Below are 27,600 nucleotides of genomic sequence, written 5' to 3' on the forward strand. Positions count from 1 at the left end.
GAAAAGGATTTCCTTTCAGCTAAAGTGCCTGGAATGGGATACAGCAAGCCCAACTCATATAAAAAGCTTCCACTGACATCAAAGTCTTAAGAAAGCATACAGGAAGCATACAAAAGCTCTCTACGTGACCTGTTTGCTCAATTAATTGATGTACACACCGTGGGCAAAAGTGCATTGGGCCCACACACTGCCCATGCACTATCACTGCTCTGTGAAAACATGTAGGACATATATACATGTGATCAGGAATGCTACCTTTCTAGTCCTCTAATGCAGGTAGGAGCCTATGCACACATGTTTTCTGTGGGTGCAGATGGTGTGCCTTTAAGCCAGCAATCTCATGGAAGTGGAGAACAGGGCCAGCACATGTGCCAATTCCCACTCTATGTGTGACCACTAAATGCAAGAATAGATAGGGTTGGATCCATACTTAATTAACAGTTTCCATCAATTCCCTCTTCTCACTGCAAGCTCCCTTCTAGTTATTCTTCTGGGTCCTCTATCCCCAGGAGCAGCATTTTGTGGGAATCTGGGGGCTGGAGCGGGAGGAGGAAAGTGTCATTCTGCCCCTCTGAAAAATTTAATCTGGATCCAGCCCATCGCACAGAGAGGACAAGTGCAGTTGCACAATGGAATGGTTTGCTGTATCCTCATGTCACCAAAAAACCAACAAACCTTTGTGTTTGTGATTGGAATAAGCTGGGAAGTCCTCTGGGCTTGTGTTGCTCCCTCTTCGGGTGTGTTCACACTACACTAATAATGTGTTTTGCAACTGAATTTTTGCTATTCTTACACAGTAAAAATCCGGTTTCAAAACACATGATTTAGTGCAGTGTGAATGCACTCCTCTACTCCACTCACATGTGGGTTCTGTGACTCACTATGAATTTAGGCAGATCATGAGAGGAAGGGCAGGAAGGGATGAGCCAGTGCTTGGCTCCTGTGGCCTTTACTTATATGCCCAGGATAATGCAGATTGCCAGTTTGGGGTCAGGAAGGAAATTTTCTTCCAGGTCAGATTGTCTCAGGGATCTTGGAGGTTTTTTGGCTTCCTCCAGGCATAGAGCAGGGGTCACAGGGGGAGTGTAAGAGAAGGCAGATGTGAATTTCCTGCACTGTGCAAAATCACCCTTGGGATCCCTTCCAGCTTTATGTTTCTAAGTTTCAACGTGAATAAAATAAATACAAATAAAATGAGTACATTTAAAAATGGTTAGATGCAAAATTAATGCCTTCTTGGTTTACAAGAAACTTGTACTTCGTTGTGAAGTCCCATTAGGCAAAACAACTAACTTGCTATACATCCATGATTCTAAATCACAGTGCATTCCTGATTTAGAGCCCTGGCTAACAACCAAGAGAGCAAACCTATTTCAAGTGGAGCTTTCATACAACAAATGGTACTTTCTTACAAAAAGTCTCAGTTTTTTTAATTACATTTTTTTTTTACAATTTTTACAAAACTCCTCAATTCTGACTCCAGACACCGAGGAGGAGGAGCATGGAGCATGCAAGCTTGAGAACTTCCAGGGTTGTTCCCAACATGAACAAGCCCGTTTGCTATATCAGAGTGCATCTCTGATATGCTGCCAAATTTAACATTCAGAAATTGACTAAAAATATCAGTGATTCATTAACAGCATTACTGTCTGGATCAGCTAGCACAGGGGTCTCCAATGCAGTGCCCCTGAGCACCATGGCACCTGCCACCACCTTTCCTGGTGCCTGCCATATTGTTTTAGAAAGTGGGCAGGACTAGACAGGATTTTTGCTCAGCAGGGCTTCTGATTGGTCACTAGGAATCTCACTGGCTGCAGAGATTTTTTTAAAAAATGTTCCTTTGGCAGCAGGTGTCTCCACAGCATCAGGATCTTCACTGCATGACTGAAGGCAAGCTGAGTGTATGAAGGAAATGTATTAAAGCAGTACGTTCATTTTAAAAGGCATCTCATTAAGCACAGCATGTTGAAGAGTTAATCGTAGAGTTATGCCTCACCTTGCGCTCCGACATTTTGCAGTGACCACCTCCTCCTGCGCTAGCCGTTTTGTGTCATGCCCACCACCCTGTGTCAGCATTCTGAAGATGCCAACAGGTTCAAAAAGGCTGGCGACCCTTGAGATAGCATGCATTGGCCAGCACAAATGCGCAGGCAATAAACGCTCTGTTCTCCCTTATTCTTTTTATGCAAGTGTGCATTCATGCTGGGACAATCTGAGCCGTGCTCTCTTCTCACCACTGCTTGTGAGCTGGAGGCGTCTATTAGCCCAGTTTTTTAAAACTGCCCATTTACCCACTCCACAAAGAAACGGAGCAGCTATAAGAGCAAGCTACCCAGCTTAGTTGGTACCTACCAGTATGAGGTATTTGGATCGGTACTGGACAGTGCCAAAGATTCCTAAGATGACCGCCATTATGTGTAAAAAATTAGCCAGGATGGGCACCCACTGATAACCCAGAAAGTCAAATATCTGCCTCTCCAGGGCCGCTATCTGCAAGAGAACAAAAGTGGGACAGAGAAGAGAATTACTCATTCCGCAGTACCCCAAGGAACACTTTTTTTAACAGAAAGAAAAGAAGACGACCAAAGTATATCACATAATTAATGAGAAACCCCATGGACTATTAGTTACAATAGACAGAGACGTTGGCATGATTCATTAGCTGGTGTCGAACAAATAGATCATGGTGAAAGAGGATTCATTAACTACTATCAGAATCTGGGGAAGGGGGAATTGGGAAGGCAGAGGAGGTCCAAGACCCCTGCAGAATTAGGGTGGGCAATTCTACACACCTGTTCTACAAAGAGCTCCACCTGCCAAATTTCTGCTGTCGTGTCATTGTCAAAGGCACAGAGACTTTTTTGGGGGGGGGATTTGAGCCTGTCAAACCTCCTCAAATTTTGTTAAAACAGAACTCTAGCAACCAACTCCATTAATCTGGGTCCTATCAGCTCCAAAAGACCACATTGAACCAAAAACGAACAAAGCAAAACTCAACAGCTAGACTGTAGTTAATTGTATGGCTGATGACAGCACTGTGTGATCATTATACCATAAAATAAACCAAAATGCAAGGATAAAAACGGAAAACAAAGAATTTTTTTTAAGAAAAAAGGATCTGTATCAAAACTGAAAGTTGGTCGTGCATGGCCCTGGTTGGCAGGTGCCTGTATCATCATAAACCCCCTTTCTGGGACCAGTTTTCAAATCTTTAAAAATCATCTCTCTGTGTGTTTTTAAAGGCACTGAACCAATATTAAGTCAATTAGAAAAGACACTTAAACAAACCAACAACGCAGGCAACTTGTTCGAAAGCAGAAGACATGTAAGTCAAATGTGATTTGCTGACAAAAACATATTTGCCCATAAGTATCACAAAGGGTAGAGAAAGAAGGTATGGGGGGGGGGAACCTTGTGTTGTTCTCTTTTTAAGATACATCCGTTATGTGCCTACGTGTTAGAAAGTGTTATCAAGTCATAGCCATCCTACGGTGACCCTGTAGGGTTTTCAAGACAAGAGACATTCAGAGGTGGTTGGCCAGTGCCTACTTCTGTCACAATCCTGGTCTTCCTTGGTGGTCTCCCATCCAAACACTCATCAGAATCAACCCTGCTTAGCTTCTCAGATCTGATGCAATCAGGCTATTCTGAACTATCCAGGTCTGGGCAAGCACCTACTTTTTTGTTTTGTTTTTGCAGCTAATTTCTCAGCTAATTTATGGTGTTCACTCATGGGGGTTTCAAGGCAAGAGATATTCAGAAGTGGTCTGCCATTGCCTACCTCCATATAATAACCCTCCTATTTCTTGGTGATCTCCCCACCAGATACTGACCAGGGCCGACTCTGCTTACCTTCCGATATCAGACAATATCCGCCTGGGCTACCTAAAGGTAATCCCCTGTACAAGCACCAGTTATTTCTAACTCTGGGGTGACACTGCTTTCAGGTTTTCATGGCAGAATTTTTATGGGGTGGTTTGCCATTGCTTTCGACAGTCATTTACACTTTACCCCCAGCAAGCTGGGTACCCATTTTACTGACCTCAGAAGGATGGAAGGCTGAGTCAACCTTGAGCCGCCTACCTGAACCCAGCTTCTGCTGGGATCTAACTCAGGTCATGAGCAGAGCTTGGACTGCAGTACTGCAGCTTTGCACCACAGGGCTAGGCACCTAGGCATTGACAAATGCCATGAGCAGATTTTTTCAAATGCCAAGGAGACTTCCCTTTATCCAGTAGAGGGCAGCAATGTGTGTCAATACACAAGTGCACTCACAAGGGCATCCCACTAAAAGAGGAACACAGAAAAGCACCTATCTCAGATCTAGCTGTCCTGTTGTCCAGCGAGACAAGCCTTGAAACGAACAAATTATGGCTTTGGCCCTGTTGTCTTTTTTTTCTTATTATGTAATAAGTTCTGCCTGATAACATGCGCAATTTTTAAAATTGCCATACAGTCAATGGGCAAGAGATTGCAATGCTTCTTTACCCCGAAAGGGACTTTTCTTGCTTTAAAAGCTTTCCAGCACTGGAGGAGTCCGTGGTCCTACACTGTCCTCTTCCTAGAAGTCCCTTCCCCAGATATCAGGACAAGAGAAAAGAGCGGGTGAAAATATATGTGAAGCAGATGCTGCAAGGCCATTCAAGAGACATCTAAAGAGAAAACCATTTTGGTGTAGTGGTTAAGTGTGTGGATTCTTGTCAGAGAGAACAGGGTTTGATTCCCCACTCCTCCACTTGCAGCTGCTGCCAGCCTGCTGGAATGGCCTTGGGTCAGCCATAGGCCGGCCCATAACCAGAAACTTTTGGGTGGAGGGCCCATGAGGTAAGAATTTGGGGGGGGGGGGAGCTGCGGGGCCAGATCACCCCGTTTGCACAGAAAGCTTCTCTTGAGGAGCCCTTCGCGCAAACGCCACGATTTTCCCTTCCCTCCCCCCCCATCACGCTGCCCTCTTGCCCACCACAGCAGCCTATTCCTCTTTCGCTGGCTCACTGCAGCCACTACTGCTGCCCGCCCCTCCTTCCCCATATCCCTTCCTGTCGTCTCCCCCCCCCCCACACACAATCACGGCAGGGCCCTGTGATTACGTGCAGGGATGGAGGAGGCAAAGGGATGGGGGAGAAGGGGCAGGCAGCAGTAGCGGCCGCAGTGAGCCAGTGAAAGAGGCACAGGCCACTGCGGCGTGCTGGGGGGTGTGTGTGCAAAGGGAAGGGGTGGGCAGCAGCAGGCCAGCGAAGGAGGCACAGGCCACTGTGGTGGGCAAAGGGGCAGTGTAATGGGAAGGGAAGGGGTGAGCAGCGGCAGAAGCACTGGATGGAGGGGCCCTACAGGGGAAGGGGGGTTTAATGGAGGGGCCATGCCGCCCCGCCCCCCTGTGGCTACAGGCCTGGCCATAGCTCTTGTAGGAGTTGTCCTTGAAAGGGTAGCTGCTGCAAGAGGTCTCTCAGCCCCACCCACCTCACAGGGTGTCTGCTTTTGCGGGGGGGGGAGGGTAAAGAAGACTGTAAGAAGACTGAGATTCATAGTATAAGACAGGATATAAATCCAATATCATCATCATCTTCAGTGTAGTGTGGTTTTTACATTGTCGGAGTATGCTCTGGGAGACCAAGGTTTGAATCCCCACTCTGCCGTGGCAATTTGCAGGCTGACCTTGGGTCAGCTTATAACCCACTTCACTAGGATGCTGTTGTAAGAATAAAATGGAGTGGTTGGGGGATTTTGTTATAACTCAGTTTGGGTCCCTGCCACCCCTAAGTAGGTGTTTCCACATGGGGAATTTATGAATGGATGCATCCATGCAGTTTGTGTCATGTAGTAGTAGTGGCTGAATCAGGAAGTCTCCAGTTTGAATTTCACTTCTAAGAAAGAAAAAATATATATTCATGGATTCCAGTGTGAACTAACAGAAGTTGTGGAAGAACCTATCTGGCCAACATCACATGTAAAAAAGAGGTGTCTTGACAAAACTCCTGATTGCAAAACTCCCTTAAAACCATTGGGGGGGGGGGCGGGGGTCTCTTCACAAAATGGTTTCAATCCGTCACACAGAAGTTAATCGTTTTGTTTAGAAAACTAGTAAGAACTAGTGGGCTTTGGGGATCAGTTCAATCTCATTTTTTTGCTGGCTAGCTCACTCTGTTTTCTTTGACTGGTTTCTGTTGAATTGTTTTTCTGGTTTCAGGCTACTGTGATTCTATCACTACAAGTTGCCTCAAAAACCCTGGTAAATCCCTTAAATAAGGAAGCAAGTATTGGAGAAGGGCTGATCCCTTCAAGTACTCAACTGTAAAGCATTTTGGCAAGTTTAACATTCCTACTGGAGCATCCTTTTCAAAATAAGAATCCCTCACAAACTCAGTTGGCATCAGAGGTTACCTTTGTCAGGCAGCTCCTGGGAGAAACTCTGGTTTGGGAAATTTCTGGAGATTTAGGGGTAGAGCCTGGGGAGGGAAAGGACTACGGAGGGGCATGAACCAGGAAAATTTGGTTTGGTTCATGAGGTTTGTGTCCCAGTATAATGGCCCCTTGGTGTGCTAGAGACATCAAATTTGCAGGGTAACTTTCACTGATACCCCTCTATCTGTCCGCCAAGTTTGGTAAGGATTGGATATATGGGATCAAAGTTTTGGGCCCCCAAAGAAGGTGCCCCCGGGAAAGTGCTTTCTGGGGAAATGATGGTTTGTCATTGACAGCCAGTCATTTTAACATGTTCAGGTTCAGGAGTGCATTGAATGGATTCTGCACAAGCTAGAGACATCAAAGTCACAGGGGACCATCCCCGGATGCTTTTCTACATGCCCACCAAGTTCTGCTCCTCCCCACTTCTTTGAAGTTTTGTAAATATTTAGATTGAGCAGACACAGCCTGGAAATGTATCTGTTTACAAACCACCATGAACATCTGGAAAGTTTGTGAAAACTTCATGCCGGTTGACCTACCATGAACTTCACTTCATGAACCAGCCAAAATTTGTCACAAACTTCAGTTTGTGAGCTGGTTTATTCCCACCCCCAGAAGGGACCTCAACAGGCTATAATGCCACACTGCCCATGCTCCAAACCAACTATTTTCTCCAGGAAAACACAGATCTCTGTGGTCTGGAGATCTGTTGTAATTTCAGGAGGTCTCCAGACCCAACCTATAGGTTGACAGCCCTAGCTGGGGCACTGGGACTCCAGAAGGGCCTGCCATTGGTCCTTGGGGGGCTAAAGAAATACACATAAGGTTGGGGGAGCTTGAAGGGGCACATATCCTGCTGTTTCCCTCAGAGTGTCCCTCCCAGGCAGAAAAGGAAGAGATCACCTATGGGCAGGGCACCACTTGGCCTAGGGGCGCCACAAGGTGCCCCCTCTCCCCATGCCCCGCTGCCTTCTGGACTTTGCTGAGGCCTCCCAAGGCTCATGAGGCCTTGGCAAAGTCAGGGAAGGGCATGACAGTGACATCATTGTGATGCCATCAGGGGCGCGCGCAAATATACCACTGGGAGGGAGGAGCAGGGTTCGGCCCGAGGCACAGGAACCCCTAGCCCCAAGCCTGCCTGTGGGGTGCCCTCTTCTATTTCCCCCTTGGGACCCCATCAAAAAACCCAGCTATTTTCCCTTTCTTCACACCCCCATCCTGTACACCCAAACAAATGCTGCAGGAAAGCTAATTAAAGAACGAATTAAATCTTTTAAGGTTGCAGAGAACAAGGTATAACCTCTCCAGAACGGCAAAAAAAATAAGTTGTGCAATCCAGAATCTTGTCTAAGCACACCACAGGAGACTTCGCTGCCTCCAAGATCCTGCATGTGTGCGCAACCAGAACCCCACAGGAGGTTATTTTGCCCACCCACTCTAAACCCAGAGTTGGCTCTGATCTTCCTCAGTTACTGATTAAGAATACAAGATCTATTGCAGTTTTTCCCCCCTTAGCCTGCAGGCAACGCTAACAGGAACAGCAGTAGCTTAATCCCTAGTGAAGTTGCAAGCAACTACAGAAATGATTTAGCATCTGAAGCTATTTATGGAAGGAAACCACTCCTGCAATAAAGAACTGTTACTGTGAATGCAACAGACTCAATCACTGACAGATTCTGAGCATGTAAATTCTTAATGTTATTAATGTTATTAAGACAGGGTTGTGGCTCAGTGGTAGAGCATCTGCTTTGCACGCAGAAGGTCCCAGGTTCAACCCTCAACATCTCCAGTTAAAAGGATCAGGTAGGAGGTGATGGGAAAGAACTCAGTCTGAGATCCTCAATCTGGAAAGCTGCTGCCAGTCTGCATAGACAGTATTATCTGCTCGATAGGTTTGGCTCAAGAACCTTGTTCACATATTACAGAGAATCACAGCAAATCATATGTTACAGCTTGTGTTCATGTAAATCTATTTGCAATAAAAGTCAAGACACATCTGCTTTACAAATGAAACCAGAGACTAGTACCTGGATGTGTGGGGTTTAAATCACAGATTCCACTGTACAGGGATTGGATGTAACACACTCAACACACATTGAAAGAAAAATCAAGAGTACACTGTACACAGATTGTATGCATATTCACTATACCAGGGGTGGCCAAACTGTGGCTCAGGAGCCACATGTGACTCTTTCATGCATACTGTGTGGCTCTCGAAGCCCCCACCACACCATCACCTGGCTTGGAGAAGGCATTTAAACTTAAAGTTGTTTTCTTTCCATCTCCCCCTCACCCATCTCCACTTGGGTCTCCACTTGTCCCCAGATGGAACCAGGCTGCTGGCGCTTAAAATCAAAAAGGTGGCAGAGCAGTTTTTAAACTAAATCTTGGGGGCAAGCCGACAGGAGATGAAATGTCTCTGGTTCGGGAGGACTCATCTCAAAGAGATGAAGGGTTAGCTGTTACTTTTCTACTGGGTAATGGATCAGAGTTGTCCACTGAGATGGTGACAAACAGTATGGACTGTCTGCCAAAGTCTCAAGGTGGCAGGAGGAAGGTTGCGGGCCTAGCTTGCCTGGGAAATTATAGATGTTTGTATGCAAATGCAAGAAGTGTTTGAAGTAAAATTGGTGAGTTGGAATGTTTAGTGTTGGGAGAAAACATAGACATTGTGGGAATTTCAGAAACTTGTTGGAATGAGGAGAATCAGTGGGACACTGTATTCCTGGATATAAGTTATATCGGAAGTTTAGGGAGGGAAGGGTTGGAGGTGGGGTGGCTCTGTATGTCAGAGAGAGTATACAGTCCAGCAAGACTGAGGTAAGAGAATTAGATTCCCTTCTAGAAATGCTTTGGGTTGAAATAGAGGGCCCAAAAGGAAATTTAACTATGGGAGTTTGTTATCGCCAACCAAATCAAAAGACAGAGGACGATTATAATATGATGGAAGGATTAAAGATAGCGGCTAAACATAAAAATTGTGTCGTATTAGGTGATTTTAACTGCCTGCAGATTGATTGGGTCAATATGTGTTCTGGTCAAGAGAAAGAGATTGAGTTTCTTGATGCTCTCAATGACTGTGCTACGGAGCAGATGGTCTACCAGGGGTGGGGCGATCCTGGATTTGGTCCTAAGTAATGCCCAAGACTTGGTGAAAGATGTAAAAGTGATCGCACCACTTGGGAGCAGTGACCATAACGTTATTGATTTCACCATTTGTATAAATAGAGAGTTGCCCCCAAAAGACCGGCACAACCACGCTTAACTTTAAAAGGGGTAAATTCTCTGAGATGAGGAGGCATGTAAAGAGGAAACTGAAAGGAAAGGTAAATACAGTCCAAATCCTTGGGGAAGCTTGGAGGCTATTTAAAACTACAATCCTAGAAGCTCAGATAAAATATATACCACAAGTTAGGAAAGGCACAAGCAGGTATAAGAAAAGGCCTGCATGGTTAACAAACAAAGTAATGGAAGCTGTAAAAGGTAAGAAAGACTCCTTTAAACGGTGGAAAGCTAGTCCAAGTGAGATTAATAAAAGGGAACAAAGGCTGTGGCAAATCAAATGCAAGACTGTGATCAGGCAGGCAAAAAGGGACTGTGAGGAGCATATTGCAAAAAACATAAAGACCAACAATAAAAATTTATTCAAATATATTAGAAACAGGGAACCAGCCAGGGAGGCAGTGGGGCCCTTGAATGACCATGGGGTAAAAGGATTACTGAAGGACGATAGGGAAATGGCTAAGCTGAATGCATTTTTTGCCTCCGTCTTCACTGTGGAAGATGAGAAGTGTTTGCCTGCTCCAGAACCACTAATTTTGGAAGGGGTGTTGAAAGACCTGAGTCAGATTGAGGTGGCAAGAGAGGAGGTCCTACAACTGATAGACGAATTAAAAACTAATAAGTCACCAGGTCCGGATGGCATACATCCAAGAGTTCTGAAAGAACTCAAAGTTGAACTTGTGGATCTCCTGACAAAAATATGTAATCTTTCATTGAAATCTGCCTCCATTCCTGAGGACTGGAAGGTAGCAAATCTCACCCGCATCTTTAAAAAGGGTTCCAGAGGAGATCCAGGAAATTACAGGCCAGTCAGTCTGACTTCAATACTGGGAAAGTTGATAGAAACCATTATTAAGGACAGAATGAGTAGGCACATTGATGAACACGGGTTATTGAGGAAGACTCAGCATGGGTTCTGTAAGGGAAGATCTTGCCTCACTAACCTGTTGCATTTCTTTGAGGGGGTGAACAAACATGTGGACAAAGGATACCCAAAAGATGTTATTTACCTTGACTTCCAGAAAGCTTTTGATAAAGTTCCTCATCAAAGGCTCCTTAGAAAGCTCGAGAGTCATGGAGTAAAAGGAGAGGTCCTCTTGTGGATCAAAAACTGGCTAATTAATAGGAAGCAGAGAGTGAGTATAAATGGGCAGTCTTCACAATGGAGGACAGTAAGCAGTGGGATGCCGCAGGGCTCGGTACTGGGTCCCATGCTCTTTAACTTGTTCATAAATGATTTGGAGTTGGGAGTGAGCAGTGAAGTGGCCAAGTTTGCAGATGACACTAAATTGTTCAGGGTGATAAGAACCAAAGAGGATTGTGAGGAACTCCAAAGGGATCTGTTGAGGCTGGGTGAGTGGGCGTCAACGTGGCAGATGATGTTCAGTGTGGCCAAGTGCAAAGTAATGCACATTGGGGCCAAGAATCCCAGCTACAAATACAAGTTGATGGGGTGTGAACTGGCAGAGACTGACCAAGAGAGAGATCTTGGGGTTGTGGTAGATAACTCACTGAAAATGTCAAGACAGTGTGCGATTGCAATAAAAAAGGCCAACGCCATGTTGGGAATTATTAGGAAGGGAATTGAAAACAAATCAGCCAGTATCATAATGCCCCTGTATAAATCGATGGTGCGGTCTCATTTGGAATATTGTGTGCAATTCTGGTCACCGCACCTCAAAAAGGATATTATAGCATTGGAAAAAGTCCAGAAAAGGGCAACTAGAATGATTAAAGGGTTGGAACACTTTTCCTATGAAGAAAGGTTAAAACGCTTGGGGCTTTTTAGCTTGGAGAAACGTCGACTGCGGGGTGAAATGATAGAGGTTTACAAGATAATGCATGGGATGGAGAAGGTAGAGAAAGAAGTACTTTTCTCCCTTTCTCGCAATACAAGATCTCGTGGGCATTCAATGAAATTGCTGAGCAGACAGGTTAAAACAGATAAAAGGAAGTACTTCTTCACGCAAAGGGTGATTAACATGTGGAATTCACTGTCACAGGAGGTGGCGGCGGCTACAGGCATAGACAGCTTCAAGAGGGGTTAGATAAAAATATGGAGCAGAGGTCCATCAGTGGCTATTAGCCACAGTGTGTATATATGTGTGTGTGTGTGTGTGTGTATATAAAAAAAAAATTTTGGTCACTTTGTGACACAGAGTGTTGGATTGGATGGGCCATTGGCCTGATCCAACATGGCTTCTCTTATGTTCATCTATTTGCCTTTCTCTCTCCCTCCCTTGAAGCTCTCAAACATCTGATATTCTTGTCTTGTAGCTCTCAAACATCTGGTGTTTATTCTATATGGTTCTTACATTAAGCAAGTTTGGCCACCCCTGCACTATACCTTATGAACAAGAGTCAGCTCAAGCAGCTTCATATGTTCAGTTTTTGAAGTGTTTTTAATATGGAGAGGCGATGGAGCATCTGTTTTGCATGCTTCATTATGATAGGACAGAAAACACAAAGGGGGAAATCAAGCCATTACCAACAGATTATTAATTTACTGCATTCTACTATGGCAACTGAGACCCAATCAATAAAATAAACTTGTGTTTGTTTGTAGTGCTTTTCATGGCCTTCACAATCTGCCAAAACAAGGATAGCAGATGTGAAGTAGAAAAAAAAAAGAGACAGAAGCAAAATGGAAACATGGGTAGGAAGGAAGATAGCATAAACAGAGTCAAAATGTGAATATGAAAGAGTCAAAATGTGAATATGAATTTTGGCAATGTTAATAGACAAAACATAATTTCAAAATATTATGAAGATTATAGTAGACTATAAATACTATATTAAAATGTAAAGGGGAAAAGAGTATATGCAAAAAAAAAAAACCCAGAGAAAAAACATCACCAATACTCAAGAATGAAACAGTTTGCATTTGGGTGGAATAACCATAAATTCTATTATAGACATAACGATTGGGCGACCATGTGGAAACAAAAGAAAGAGCATCAGAGGTGTATGAAAGTACAGCAGAGATACTTTCTGGAAGGAAGTGAAAGATGTTAACCACTGGCATAAAAATAACACTGAAAAAAGCACTTCAAAGGGATTGATGAATCCCAAAAAAAGAAACAGCATAGAAAAGTGGACCAAGATCTGTACCCTGGGGGCACCAATAGAGAGAGCAGAGGATGAAGAAACTAAAACTAGCAATATTGAAAAGTACAGCCATTGAGACAGGAACAAGACCAAGAAATAACAGACCCCTAAAACCTGAAAACGGCAACAAACTGCATAAGAAGATGGAACACTGGATAACATCAAAAGCCCTCTTGAACAAAAGAAGGTCTTATTTTTTCCTGGGATAGCTTTCATAACTGCAACTAAAACGTACTGGGGGGGGGGGGGGGGGAGTTTGCTTCAAAATCATAAGAGTTTCCCGAAAAAACAGAGTATCACCACACAATGTCCCCAGCGCAATGATGTCACCTGGAAGCAACGTCATCACATCAGGGACATCACACAATGACATCACTGTTTAGGGATGGGGTTTCCCCACCAACCAAGTGGCCAGCAGCAAGCCAAAGCCCCCAAAAGCAGGGGAACCCGCACTGGGTCCTGGGGGTTGGCAACCCTACAAAGCAGCACTGTGGAATAAGGCAAGATTAAGCCAAAATGACTGCATTTATCCATTAATTAAAACCATAGTTAGGACTAAGTATATTTAACTAACCAGCTTCAGAACATGGTTTCAGATCCTGGATGGATGACACTAACAATATAATTATTGTTAGAACACAAGAATCAGATCCATGGTCCATTTAGTCCAACAGCCTGTTTTACACAGCAGCCTGTTGGCTGCACTGAAAGACAAAAAACAGGCCACAGAGACAAAGATGCTGGCCTCCCTCCCCACTGGTGTTACCTCACAGCAATGTTATTCAGAGGTATACTACCCCTGAATATGGAGGTTCCAATGACTACCATGGCTAGCAGTCACTGATGGATCTATTCTCTATGAATCTGTCTCATACCCTTCTAAAGCCATCACTACATCCACTGGCAGCGAATTTCATGATTTCATTACTGGTTGAGTAAAGAAAGATTTCCTTTTGGCTTTCCTGCACATATTGCCCATCAACTTCACTGGGTGCACCCCAAGTCCTAGTATTACAGGGGAGAGGGAAAATTCTCTCTCTATCCACTGTCTCTAACCCATGGATAGTATTATGAATCACAATGCTGTCCCTCTTGCCCCAGGTAGGAGAGAGACTATGTCTGCCATCCTGAGCTACCTGGAGGAAGGGGGAATACATAGGAAATACTAACAATATGGTGTCATTACCTGAATGGCCCAGGCTAGCCCACTCTCATCAGTTCCTGAAAGCTAAGTGGGGTCAGTTTTATATAATACTTGGATGCAGGGGTCATTTCATAGAAAAAGAAGAGCTGGAGCTCATTAGCACATCTCATTTGCATAACATTTGCATATGCCACATACCCCTGGCATCACTGGAAGGTGTACTAAATTATATCAACTCAGCATCTACCTTAAAATGCTTCTTGAATTATAATTGTCATCCTAAAACTTTACTCCCATCATACCTTTAAAGTGACTTTCTCCTATGTGGCCACAGTGGCAGAATGAAGATTGCCATCTGTCTGCTTTATATGTTTCATTTTTTGTGAGGAAAAATATTAGAAAGTTTGTCAAATCTTTCAGAGTTCAGCAAAATTCCCACAGGGGGTTGAACAATAGAGCCCAGAATCAATAGCTTTTTTTGGGGGGGGGGGGGGGAGGCAGTTTAAGAAAGAAAGAGCACAATAAAATTTAGAGGTTCCGGAGCTCCACTCCTGTGAGCTCCTGCCCAAAATGAGGCCTGCATGGATGAGGGACCAGGGCTGCTATGCAGAGGAGGGCAATGGCAAACCACCTCAGAACATCTCTTGCCTTTGAAACCCTATGGGGTCTCCTGCAACTTGACTGCGCTTTCCACCAATAACAATGATATGGTGGATATATATTCCCAAATTTCAAGGCAGAAACCCTACAAGAGCTTTGGGGTGAGATATCTACTCCTGGCTTCCAAAGATGAGGGGAACCTGAGAGAAAAATAATACACAGGAGCTTATTCTGAAGCTCAGAATGATTTGGGGGGCATATGGAACGGAGGTCTGTGTTCCACAGGGCCATTAAGAACCTAATTAGCCTAATCTAGAAGGTGAAGCAGCCTGTGCCGGTGATTTATAGCCTCCTGTCAGGCCGCTCTCGTGAGGAAGATTGGCTTAGATCAGAGGAAGGACGGAAGAGAAATGTGTGCATGGGATTTCTTGTCATCAAGGTGGTTTATTTCAGGGGGCTGTGATGAATAGATGACACAGACCAACAGATCCTGCCCCTTTCCATTTACAAGCCATAATAAAGGTTTCAGGAGCACTAGTAAAAGCCACACTATCAAGAGGCAAGCCACGTCCCGGCCCTTTCAAAAATCCAGGCTGTCACTTAGGGGGTGGCATCTTTTCAGGGTTTTTTTATTATGCACCAGCTGTCGCTTACCTTGAGGTTGTTTTATTTCTCCCATCCTTTCCCCTGAGAGCCTACCGCTTTCTTGACATGAGGACCCCTGCCAATTTATTTATTTAAAAGATTTACAACCCCACCAAGCTTGCAGGCTTCCACAACAGCCTGCCGATAAAACACATCAAAAATCACAATTTGGTGAAAATATAAAATATTAAAAAGTGTGAGTGAAAATAATGTGTAATGAGTGGGGTCCAATTGTTCTTGACCACGCCTGGGCAGAGCATTAGAGTGGGCTGCAATCTCCTCAGGGAAGGAGAATTCCCTCACAGTTTGTGCCTGGGCATGTTGATCATCAGGTCAAAGGCACAAGCTGCAAGATCAGTCTTTATCTAGCAGGGGTGTCAAACTCATTTGTTATGAGGGCCTGATCTGACATTAACTGAGACCTTGTTGGGCCAGGCCATGTCGGGCTGGGCCATGTGTGTACCTGTTTAAAATTAGGTAGCAGAGATATAAACTTTATAAAGGACACAGACAAACACAATTAAAGATTTTTTTAAAAAAAACACCCTTAAAACATGCTTAAAACATTAGCACTTGGTCTTAAAGGTGCTTTCTTTGTATCTCTGCTGTGCAATTCAGGTAACTGGGTAAAGGAAGCTCTGGCTCTTTCCTTCCTTCCCCAGGGGACTGGGGGGGGGGAGTCTCAGCCAACAGAAAGAAGAGGCTTGGCTCAGTAGCTCTGCTGTGTGATGGAGAAAGCCTGGAAAAGCAAGTTCTCCCTCCCCCCCTCCTCCCCAAAGGAGAAGCCTCAGCCAATTGAAAAAATAGAGGTTTTGCTCTGTAGCTCCTATGTGCTTGAGCAAGCCTGGCAAAGCAAGCTGTGATGCAGAAGGAAGCAAGAGAGAGGGAGAAGGAAGCAGACTACAGTGAATTGCACAGGGTCCTGATAGGAGCCCCCCAGGGGGCTGAAAGGAGCCCTTTAGGAGCCTGATTCGTCCCCCAGGGCCACATGATTGATACCCCTGCTCTAGAGAGTCCCTTGACTGAACAAATTCCACCCACAAAACCCTCACAATTCCCCACCCTTTAAGGAAAAAGAAGAAGCACAAGAAGAGACTGTATTTATACCCCACTCTTCACTACCTGAAGGAGTCTCAGAGCAGTTTACAATCTACTTCCCTTCCCCTCTTCACAACAGACACCTCTGAGGTAGGCAGGGCTGAGAGAGCTCTCCCAGAATTGCTCTCGAGCAGAACAGCTCTGAGAAAACTTGTGGCTGACTCAAGGTCACACCAGCAGTTGCATGTGAGGAGTGGGGAATCAAACTCAGTTCTCCCAGATAAGCGTCCACGAACTTACCAATACACCAAACTGGCTCTCAGAAGGATAACACTCCTATGATCCAAGTCATCTTATGATTGTGTACCATTCTGCCTCACCTGCAGCCCTCCCTAAGTCACCCCACAAAAGCATACCTCAGGCATTTTAATCTATTGCTATTAAAACACTGCTAACTATTCCATCCTGGAAGGAAAACTTTCTTCATTATGACAACCCCATAGGGTAGTGGTGGCAAACCTCTGGCACGGGTGCCAGAGGCAGCACTCGGAGCCCTCTCTGTGGGCACGCGCTCCCCCTCGCCACCCTCCCCCTCCCCCGCACAAGGCTCTGGAGCCGTATCTCATTGAAGCTCCTCCTCTCCCCAAACTCAGGCTCCTTTCCCCAAATCTCCAGGTATTTCCCAACCCAAACCTGGCAACCCTAACTGGACCTCCTTCAGAGAGACAACAGGGCACTCCAACCTTTTTGAGGTTGTGGACACCTTTGGAATTCTGATGTAGGGAAGGGGTGCAACCACAATGCAGCCCCCAAGCACAACACACCAAGGAAAATTCCTTGCAGGTGTTCCTGCAGTTTTAGGGAGGGGGTTAGATGGGACCCACTAGGGCAGGGGCGGCCAAACTTGCTTAACATAAGAGCCACATAGAATAAATGCCAGATGTGTGAGAGCCACCAGACACGAACTTCAGATGTCTGAGGGAAGGAAGGAAAACAGGTGGGGAGGGAGAGAGAGATGGAAAGAAAGCAACTTGAACTTTAAATGCATTCTCCAAGCCACTGGCTGGCTTGGCTTGAAGAAGTGGTTTAAATAGACAAATGCCTTCTCTGATGGGGGATTTAAAGAGCCACACAATGTGTGTGAAAGAGCCACATGTGACTCTCAAGCCACAGTTTGGCCACTCCTGCACTAGAGAGATGGGTATAAGGCAGCTTCATGTTTTCATGTGGCCAAGATCTGGTTGCGTTTCATATTTCAAAACTGTTGTGGAATGGTCCAAGCCAAAGGGAAGAAGAGAGCATGGGTGTGTGGGGATTGCGGGGGGGGGGGGGAGATCAGGACCTTGAATCAAGCACGGGTTTTTTTTTGAAGGGATGTGGGTTTATTACAGGAAAAGTTGGATCTCACTAATCTGGCAGAAACAGCAGCTGGGAACACCTCTGGTTTAGGAGTAGAAAGGGAGGAACTGCAGGCTTCCTTGCTTTCAAATACGATGCTTCTGATAGCAGTACCTGAGCACTCTTTCAAGCTACAGGGACCATAAGGCAAATTGTTGATAAGCTATTTTTGAACTGTTGCACTGCTGTTCTGATTTTCCAGAGCATCCCTGACAAGTGTTTGTCCAGCTGCTGCTTAAAGACTGCCAGTGAGGGGGTCAATTGCACTGTTGAACAACTCTTACTGTTAAAAAGTTTTTCCTATTCCAGTCCTCTCCTCTGCTGCCAGCCTCTAAGTGGCAGCCCTTCTAATACTTCAAAAGAGCAATCATGTCTCACCCCTCAACCTCCTCTTCTCCAGACTAAATATCCCCAAGTCTCTTAGCCTTTCCTCATTGGGCTTGCTCTCCATGGTTACTCGGAAGTAACCTACAGTGAGCACTGTGGCACCTACTCTCTACATATGCACAGGACTGCAGTTTTAGTTTAAAGAAAGAAGAAGATATTGGATTTATATCCCGCCCTTCACTCTGAATCTCAGGGTCTCAGAGCAGCTCACAATCTCCTTTACCTTCCTCCTCCACAACAGGCACCCTGTGAGGTAGGTGTGGCTGAGAGACGCTCTCCCAGAAGCTACCCTTTCAAGGACAGCTCTGTGATAGCTATAGCTGACCCAAGGCCATTCCAGCAGCTGAAAGTGAAGGAGTGGGGAATCAAACCCAGTCCTCCCAGATAAGAGTCCACACACCTAACCTCTACACCAACTGGCCTTCCTTTCTCACATCAGACTTTCTAGTTAATACAATTCAGACTATCCCTGAAGTTTCCAAGGGTAGCCATGCTGGTACATAGTAGAACAACTAGATTCGAGCCCAGGAGCACCTTGGAGACCAACAAGATTTGGGGAAGGGGCACAAGCTTTCCGGCATTAGAGCTCCCTTGATTAGATAAAAGGAGCTTTGACTCTCAAAAATCTTGTTCTCTAAGGTGCTGTTGGACTCAGATTTAGCCATATAAATCAGTGGACTCCTTTCATCAACTTAATTAACTAACATCATGTATCCTCTGCCTTCCTCCCCCAAAAGGATACTGAAGTGGTTTGACACACTCTCCCCTTTTCTTTTATCCTCACAACGAACCTATGAGGCTGGTTAACTCAGAGTCTATTACTAATCCAAGGTTTCCCAGCAAGCTGCCAGGGTAGAGTGGGCATATGAATCAGGACCTCCCAGATCTGATTTGGACACCCTAACCACCAGCTCCTACTGAACACTACATTTGAATGTATTCTTTTTTCCTAATGGCAAACTAGAATGATGTTTATAATATATGTTACATGTCCAAAAGTAAATTAGGTGGACAGGAACACCACTGGGAAAGGCATGTTCTCAGTTTAACTCAGACCTGCAAGCAACAGAGCAATGAACAGCCTCCATTTATTGCCTTATGACGCTCTCACCATCATTCTCCCATTCTGACATGCTACTATTTTGTTGGTTTCCTAAGCAAATGCTACCCAGACCAACTGTTCTTTCAGTTTGTTAATTTCACTATGAGTTGTTTTTTCTAAACTAAAACCTCAGTATTCAGGTTAAATTGCCTTGGCACTTTGCGATAAATAAGTGGGTTTTGGTTTGCAGTTTGGCCACTCAGTCTCTAAAAGGTTCGCCATCACTGCCATAGGGTATTCTAGGCAAAAGAGGTTCAAAGGTGGTTTGCCATTGCCTGCCTCTGTGTAGTGACCCTGGTCTTCCTTGGTGGTCTCCCATCCAAATCCTAGCCAGGGCCAACCCTGCTTAGCTCCTGAGATCTTACAAGATCAGGCTAACTTGGGCTTTCCAGATCAGGGGAGGGTCCTATTGCCCCATGCCAAGTCCACCACTGCCACCAATAAAAGTTCACCCTACATTTGCCTGGATATTTAGCATTTCCACTTTAACACAGGGGGAAAATGTGCAAGTTGGCTGTATGGTGCTGGGTTTTTTTCTTTCCTCCCCAAAAGGAAAGTACACTGGCTAGAAATACTGGCCAGTGACCATTCTCTTGTGAGGAGTCTAACCTGCCTTCCAGTCCAAGAACCAGCAGGCTGCCTGCAATACCTGTCCTGATAGAAAATAAACAGGGAGTTGCTCCTCACACAAACAGCATCCCTTATTGATCCTATTTTTCAGCCAGCAGTGATATTTCACAACAATTCAGCTGAAACAACAACTGCAATTCATCAAAAAGACATAAAAATGAGGCATTACGGATACAAGGACATCTGTATGAGTTCTGGCTCTTGGATGCTGAGAATTCATCCAGATTCCAGTCCCTTCCTTTTAGGCCAGTGTGATGTGGTGACTGAACCATGACTGGGAGCCATGGGCTTGAACCCCCATTCAGCCATGAAGCTCACTGATCTTGGACCTTTCTCAAGCCTAGCCTAGCCTACTCTACAGGGTTGCTGTGAGAATAACATGGGGAAGTGAGAACCACATATTTCGGAGCTTTTTGGAAGAAAAGTGAGGTTTTAAAAATGTGCTATATATAAAGACAAGAGCTGCAGGTGAGTTCAGGTCCTCATTGACCATAAAGGTCCACCACAGCTGTTCCTTCCACTGATTTGAACAAAACCAAGTAGAAGATGACCATACCGCATTTCCTTGCCGCTCTCCTTCCTCCCTCCGTCTCTTGCCATTATCCAAGGCTTTTTTTTTGTATCAGGAACTCCTTTGGATGATAGGCTACAAGCCAGGTGCTTATAGAGCTCTTCTTAACAGGGCCTACTGTAAGCTCTTGGAGGATTGGCTCCATCAGGAGTGTGTGGCCTAATATGCAGAGGAGTTCCTGCTACAAAAAAAGCCAATTATGTCTCATCTTGATCCACATCTGCCACTCTACAAATAATAAAGCACAATGCGTAATTTAGATAGATTGGGTTGGCTACAATTTGTGATGAACACTGACTATGGCCTCCCGTTGTGGAATGGACATGCTGATTTTAAACCATAACAAAACTGTTGATTTTACAGGCACTGCGTCTGTGTGCTGCAACATGCTTTGAGACCCTTGGCAGGAAAACAGAGCCATAAATAAGGATCAGCATAAACCACCTCATGAGCAAAAATCCAGCATGCACTTGGGCTGGTTTGGAAACCCTGAACCGATGTTCGAGGAGGACACCTTCCCTGAACATTTACCGAACTTTGGCTAGTTCAGCTGTTCAGGCCACTTAAACCTAACAGCTGGACAGTGCGGGTCCACAGCTGATCTGTTAGGTGTCACTGGCTGCCAGCCATCAGCTGAGAAGCTGACAGGAGCACCCACCTCACACTGTTAGGTTGAAATGGCTGCATGGTGCTGCTTCCCCTCACTTCAAAACAGGGGGGAGCAAAACATATGGGGGAAGCAGTTGCCAGACATTTAACCCTTCTAGGGCAATTCCGCCCCCCCCTTTCTTCTGGCCACAGTAAGCTAACTGGTACTGGATTTTTTTTAAGTTTGTGGCCATCCCTAGGACATAAATAAAGCAAGCCTACAGTGTTTAATCAGTAAGAGGAGTCAAACATTTTCATTTCTTCCTTCCTTTAAAAAGGCAGCTGCAATTAAGCAGGAAATGGATTTTTTGTTGCTAATTGCTTTTAATAGCCTTGCTTACAAAACCCATGAGATGCAGGTGTCCTCTCAGAAGAGGGAGTCTTCCTTCGCTTGCTCACAAGAAGGAATGCCTCTTCTTGGATGGTTCTTGCTGTGCATCCCTTATCCAAAAGCCAGCTTTTCCTTCCTCCAGATTTTTGTTTCCATTCAGAGGCAAATGTATGCACATTTAATCCACTGAATTAACTGGCTGAAATTTATCAACGAAAATCTCCTCGAATTGGGTGGCAATGCTAATTCGGGAAGCTGCCCTCTCGCTGAGGTATCTCTCTGAACTGAGACAGGATGGGGAATCAAGCCTCTAGTACTCAATCCTGCTACTGAAAGAAATCCCTGAGCTTTGCCGTGGCTTATTAAACCTGGGAAGGGGTGTTAATAACTCTTTGGAAGAGGAGAGAGATCACTATAGGTGTCAGTGGAAAAACTAAGGTTTGGTGATGATTTGTGCTGAGAAATCGTCTGCTATAAAACTCCGAAGATTTCTGGGTCTTTTCAAATCTGACTTTGGATCAAGTTTTAGGGTAAAAAGGTAAAGGTAGTCCCATGACGTTTTCATGGCAGACTTTTTATGGGGAGGTTTGCCATTGCCTTCCCCAGTCATCTACACTTTACCCCCAGCAAGCTGGGTACTCATTTTACCGACCTCAGAAGGATGGAATGCTGAGTCTACTCTGAGCCAGCCACCTGAACCCAGCTTCTGCTGGGATTGAACTCAGGTTGTGAGCAGAGAGTTTGGACTGCAGTACTGCAGCTTACCACTCTGCACCAAGGGCTCTTAAGATTTAGGGTGGAAACTGACTTTGTCATCCGAAAACTTTTTGTGGGGCCTCTGACTGTGGGGTTCCCTGTCAGTTTTCTTGGACAACACAGCCTCTTCCATACTGTCAACTGCATTCTATTTTGCAATGCCTGACCAGCAGAAGATGGCGGGTGATACTGTATTTCAGCAGCTTCAGCAATTGCTGGAAGGCAGGTTTCAGCAAGGGGTCCCAGGAAACTCTACAGCTTCACCCCACTAGTCGCTGACCTGAGGGGTGCCAACAGGTTCCATTTTGTCTGCCACACTGTTGAACACCAACACGAGGCTGTTGGGAGAGGATGTCTGGAGATTCAGAGCACAGACTCGTCAATCTGCCAGGGATGCTTATCATAATCTCTCCTTTCCATCTGACATCAGTGGAGGCAATGGAATCTGATAAATCAGGGGTGGCCAAACTTGCTTAACCTAAGAGCCACATAGAATAAACATCAGATGTTTGAGACCTGCAAGACATGAATGTCAGTTGTTGGAGGGAGGGAGGGAGGGAGGGAGGGAAGAAGGGAAGGAAGGAAAATAGATGGGGGAGGAAAGGAGAGGTGGAAAGAAAGCAACTTTCAGTTCAAATGCATTCTTTAAGCTGTTGGCTGGCTTGGCTTGGAGATGTGATTTAAAGAGAGAAATGCCTTTTCCAAGCTGGCCAACAGGGCAGTGGGGGCTTCAAGAGCCACACAATATGGGTTAAAGTGCCACATGTGGGTCCCCAGCCGCAGTTTAGCCATCCCTGTCCTGTGATAAATGATGTCTTGAGTCTGGAGGTAGGCAACCAAACTGAACTTTATCTGGACAATATGGAAGCACTGTGGGACAGGGTTAAAGCTGAGCTGGGATTAGATACACACCCACTTCCAACCACGGTTACAAATTTGCAGTTCAGGAGGTCAGGAGGCAGCCAGAAATCCCCCTTTGGTAGCTAATGTTGGTTTGCTAGCTGCGTGGAGCTCACTTGGCCATAGTTACACATGTAATAAAAACAGCCATATACCATATGTTACAGGAAGCAAAGTAATGGGAACCCTCCATTTCACAGATTCATTTGGCTCATGCAAAGGTTCTCAGCAGCCGCTCCCCTCCTGCACCATATGAATACTGCCCCATTTTGGAAGTCCTTCAAGTTGAATGGCTGTTTTATTCCTAGAGTTTTGTATGCATGTTTATCTTTTTCCTCACAAAGGTGCCCATAGGTTCTGAAGTCGGGGTGGCCAAACTTGTTTAACATAAGAACCACACAGAATAAATGTCAGATGTTTGAGAGATGCAAGACATAAATGGGAGGGAGGAAGGGAAGGAAAATAGATGGGGGAGATAGAAAGAAAGCAACTTTAACTTTAAAGGCATTCTCCAAGCCTCTGGCTGGCTTGGCTCGCAGAAGTGATTTAAAGAGAGAAATGCCTTCTCCAAGCCAGCTGATGGGGCGGTGAGGACTTAAGAGAGCCACACTATATGTGTGAAAGAGCCACAGTTTGGCCACCCCTGCTCTAAAGCGTTAGGGACACCTGACCTAGTAGGTAGGGCTTCTTGGTGAAATCAGGTAGAATATAGTTTCTTATATGGTGGAGAATGCAATGCTCATGTATGTCTGCTCCTATCGGACTCTGCCCTGACCCTACTTAGACCCAACCATATGCTTGAATTTCAGAAACAAAAATTTGCCAACTACTTGGCCAATCAAGAGAAAAAAATTACAGCCAATACTGCCTTTGAGATAAGCACAGTAGACACCATTTTGACAATTATGCTTCCACAAAGAGTAGGGCTTCCAGTCAGAGAAGGGTCAAGGGGCACACATGAACAAAGTCAGGTGGATAGCCTTGTTGGGCTGAAGCAGCAGAAAAAAGTTCAAATTGACTGGCACCTTTGAGTCCAACAAAGTTTTATTCAAGTCTTATTGAATAAAACTTCATTGCAACCCAAAGGTGCCATTCAATATGAACTTTTTTCTGCTGCTTCAGACCAACATGGCTACTCGACTGACTATCAGTCAAAGAAAGGCTGCATGACAGTCAGGAAAACAACCTCTGGTCATAATACTGGCAGTGTGGTAGAAAGAACTTTACACATTCCAGAACCTAAAACTCCAAAGCCCAATGGGGAAATGAAGAAGAACAAGGAATGAGAACCAAGGAAAGCGGTAATACAGGCAAGAACCACATGAAGGTCACACATCCAATGATGCACTCTCAATTAGCAATACTTAGGGAAGGGTGATAGTAGTCATGGGTGCATCACTCCATTCTGTCTTTCAAAGGAAAACAGAAAACAGTCTCTCACAGACAGGAATTTTCCACAGGCATTGCCCTTGATGCAGCTTCATTAGCTGCATTATGAATGTTCGGACACTTCCATCCAAGACTCTAGGTCCCACAGAGAAGCCCATCTATAATTCTGCATCCATGCCTTTGTTACTGTGCTCAGCTCCAGAGCAACCCTGAGATTAATTGCACCCCGAAGGACTATTATCCTTGAGCTGTGCTATTTCATTTGCCATATGCCTTGAGCTCAGTGGGGATTTCATTTAATTAAGCTCCACCGGAATTGACATTTCTAAAGTAACGAACCTTCTGGAACCACCACGAAGAAAACCAGGAGCTCTGTCAAGCACCTGGTCTCAGATCAGCCACCAGGGACTAGCAGAGACTCTCTCTGGTCCAAAGTTTGTCTCATTGGGGGGGCAATTCGTAATTGACTCCAGCTAACCTGAGTGGAAGACATCTTTGGATGATCTAAACAGCACTCCATGCCGATGCACTGCATTTAAGTAGATAGGAACAGATCGTAGGGATGCATAAAAAAATTTGTATGCTCAATGGTAGAATTTACTGGGTTCGACTGTGAGCTGCTCATTAGTTCTGTTTGGTTAGGCACCAGATAACTCAAAAGCCTGTCAAATTGGTTTACATGGGTTATTTTCAGATCTGTACGTGTAAAAATGCTGCCAAATGTTGGTTCACATGCTATTAATGTTAAGAGCTACTTAGACAAACACAGAAGGGCAAGTTTGTTTGAAAGTGTTTGTTGATGATCACTTTATATGATTTATAAAGTGTCTATTTAAAAAATTGAGAGATAAGCCAGGCAGAAGCACTATAAGCATGGAGTAGAACTCAATCTGGCTGTGAATCTATACATAAAAAAATGATGCAGTGTATTGTGCTAGTTGAGAAGGAACAGGTGTCAAGCAGGGAAGCAAGGAAAGGGTTGTGGCTCAATGGTGGAATATCTAGTTAGCAGTGTTCCCTCTAAGCTGAGGTAGCATGAGCTAGCTCACAGATTTTTAGCCTCCAGCTCACACATTTTTGTCTTAGCTCAGGAAGGATTACCCCAGAGCACACTAATTTATGCACTAGCTCACAATTTTAATGCCAGTAGCTCACAAAGTTGAATTTTTGCTCACCAGACTCTGCAGCTTAGAGCAAACATTGCTGGTTAGCATGCAGAAGGTCCCAGGTTTAACCCCAGGTTCAATCCCTAGCATCTCCAGTTTAAAGGATCAGGTAGCAGGTGATGTGGAAGATCTCCGCCTGAAATTTCAAAGAGCCAATTGCCTGCCTAAGTAGACAATAGTGACTTTGATGGATCAAGGGTCTGGTTCAGTACCAGGTACCTTTGTTAGTCAATGCATTCAAGTAGCCGCAAACAAGTCAATGAACAGGCTTAAGAATTCATTGAAAAATTGACTCCCTGTCTGCAACTGGCATAGAGGAAGTGAACCAAACTGGCACAATTTTTGAGCATTTCCTAGGAGACTGCATTCATGCAAGCCATTATACATGGGCTGCCTCTGAAGGGCATCCAAGCTGGGAACACGATGGCCAGGTTCAATCCCAGGGCACTCCATGATGACCAGGTTTCAGCACCATTGAAAAATCTCCACTAGGTACAATTTGAACTTCTGGTCTTGAGGTTCTGGCAAAGGTACTGTTTTGGGGGGTAATGGGTTCCTAATGCCACATGTTTAATAGATTTCTGTCCTATCTTGCCAATCAGCTTCCAGGTGGGGTTGCCAATCTCCAAGTGGGGCCTGGAGATCTCCTGGAATCACAACTGATCTCCAGCTGACAGAGATCAGCTCTCCTGGAGAAAATAGCTGCTTTGGAGGATGGACCCAAGGGTAGTACACTCTGCTGAGGTCTTCCCCCTCCCCAACCCCACTGCCATGCATCCCCCCCTGTTCACTCAGTAAACAGTCCATTCATTTCAAATGGTTCCATTTATTCAAGGCTTCAGGCGGGTACACAGCTTGGACAAAGTCTGAGTTAAGACTGAAGAAGAAGAAGAAGATATTGGATTTATATCCTGCCCTCCACTCCGAAGAGTCTCAGAGCGGCTCACAATCTCCTTTACCTTCCTCCCCCACAAGAGACACCCTGTGAGGTGGGTGAGGCTGGAGAGGGCTCTCACAGCAGCTGCCCTTTCAAGGACAACCTCTGCCAGAGCTATGGCTTACCCAAGGCCATAACAGCAGGTGCGAGTGGAGGAGTGGGGAATCAAACCCGGTTCTCCCAGATAAGAGTCCGCACACTTAACCACTACACCAAACTGGCTCTCCTGATATGAATTGGCATGAAGACTGATATGAATTGGCATGATAGAGTTATTATACTTTGCAATAAGCCATTGGATACAATCATAAGACCCCTCCCATATATTTCCCATGGTAACGGTTCTTTGAGAACAGTCGTGACACACAACTTCCATCTCTAAGGCTATGGATATGTTGTTAGCCGCCCTGAGCCTGTCTAGGCGGGGAGGGCGGGATATAAATAAAATTTTATTATTATTATTATTAGTCATAAGATACATAGTTGAGCGTAACATAGTCTAAACACCAGGTGCAAGGATGAGAAAACAAAGGTCTGATAAGAAGAATGAAGCAGTCATAGAATAGCAATCATCAAAAACAGCACTACAGTTTCCCATATTGGCAAGGCACCTGACACCCCACACTCCCCAGGCTCCACGCCCCAACCTCAAGCCATTTCCCAACCCAGAGCAGGCAGGCCTCCTTCCAGGACAGCTCAGAAGCAGTTAAAACTAATGCACAGTTTACCAATAAAACATAACACCAAAATTATGGCACACTGCCCATAAAACAACAGTCCAACTAGATTTTAAATATTAATTAAATTAGCTCATTGAAGAAGTCAGGTGCACAAGAAAAAGGATAGGGGAGAAGAACTTTCATGTACACAAGAAAAACAAAAGTGTCAGCAAACAAAAAGTTTGAAGGTTTTTATGATCAAATATACTTTTTGGAATATTTTTGGTGGTTTTAATAAGGATGTATTATGGTTCATGGCCTGTGGCTTGTAAATAATGATCTTTGACTGTAAATAAACATTCAGCTTAGCTAAGAAATGTTTTAAAGCTGGTGTCTGAAGATCCACAAACTGGTAGCCAGACTCATGGCTGTGGGAAAGACATGTAGAAAAGATTTATTGTATGTGACCATTGGCCGTCACAATATAAGATTAAACACGATATCATA

General features: G+C 44.9%; 1 protein-coding gene across 2 annotated transcripts in view; it reads right to left on the reverse strand.

The window, feature by feature from the left end:
- Positions 1 to 27,600, reverse strand: part of NKAIN1 (sodium/potassium transporting ATPase interacting 1) — a 98,217-nt gene that overhangs the window by 25,895 nt on the left and 44,722 nt on the right. Inside the window, exon 2 of one of the 2 annotated variants that reach the window (XM_060258369.1) lies at positions 2,353 to 2,490. The exons of the other annotated variant lie outside the window; for it this stretch is intronic. Within the exon in view, the coding sequence (XP_060114352.1) occupies positions 2,353 to 2,490 (138 nt within the window). The remainder of the gene's footprint in view (positions 1 to 2,352; positions 2,491 to 27,600) is intronic. 2 annotated transcript variants of the gene reach the window in all.

This window comes from Heteronotia binoei, chromosome 17 (assembly GCF_032191835.1).
Source record: "Heteronotia binoei isolate CCM8104 ecotype False Entrance Well chromosome 17, APGP_CSIRO_Hbin_v1, whole genome shotgun sequence".
NCBI classification, from domain to species: domain Eukaryota; kingdom Metazoa; phylum Chordata; class Lepidosauria; order Squamata; family Gekkonidae; genus Heteronotia; species Heteronotia binoei.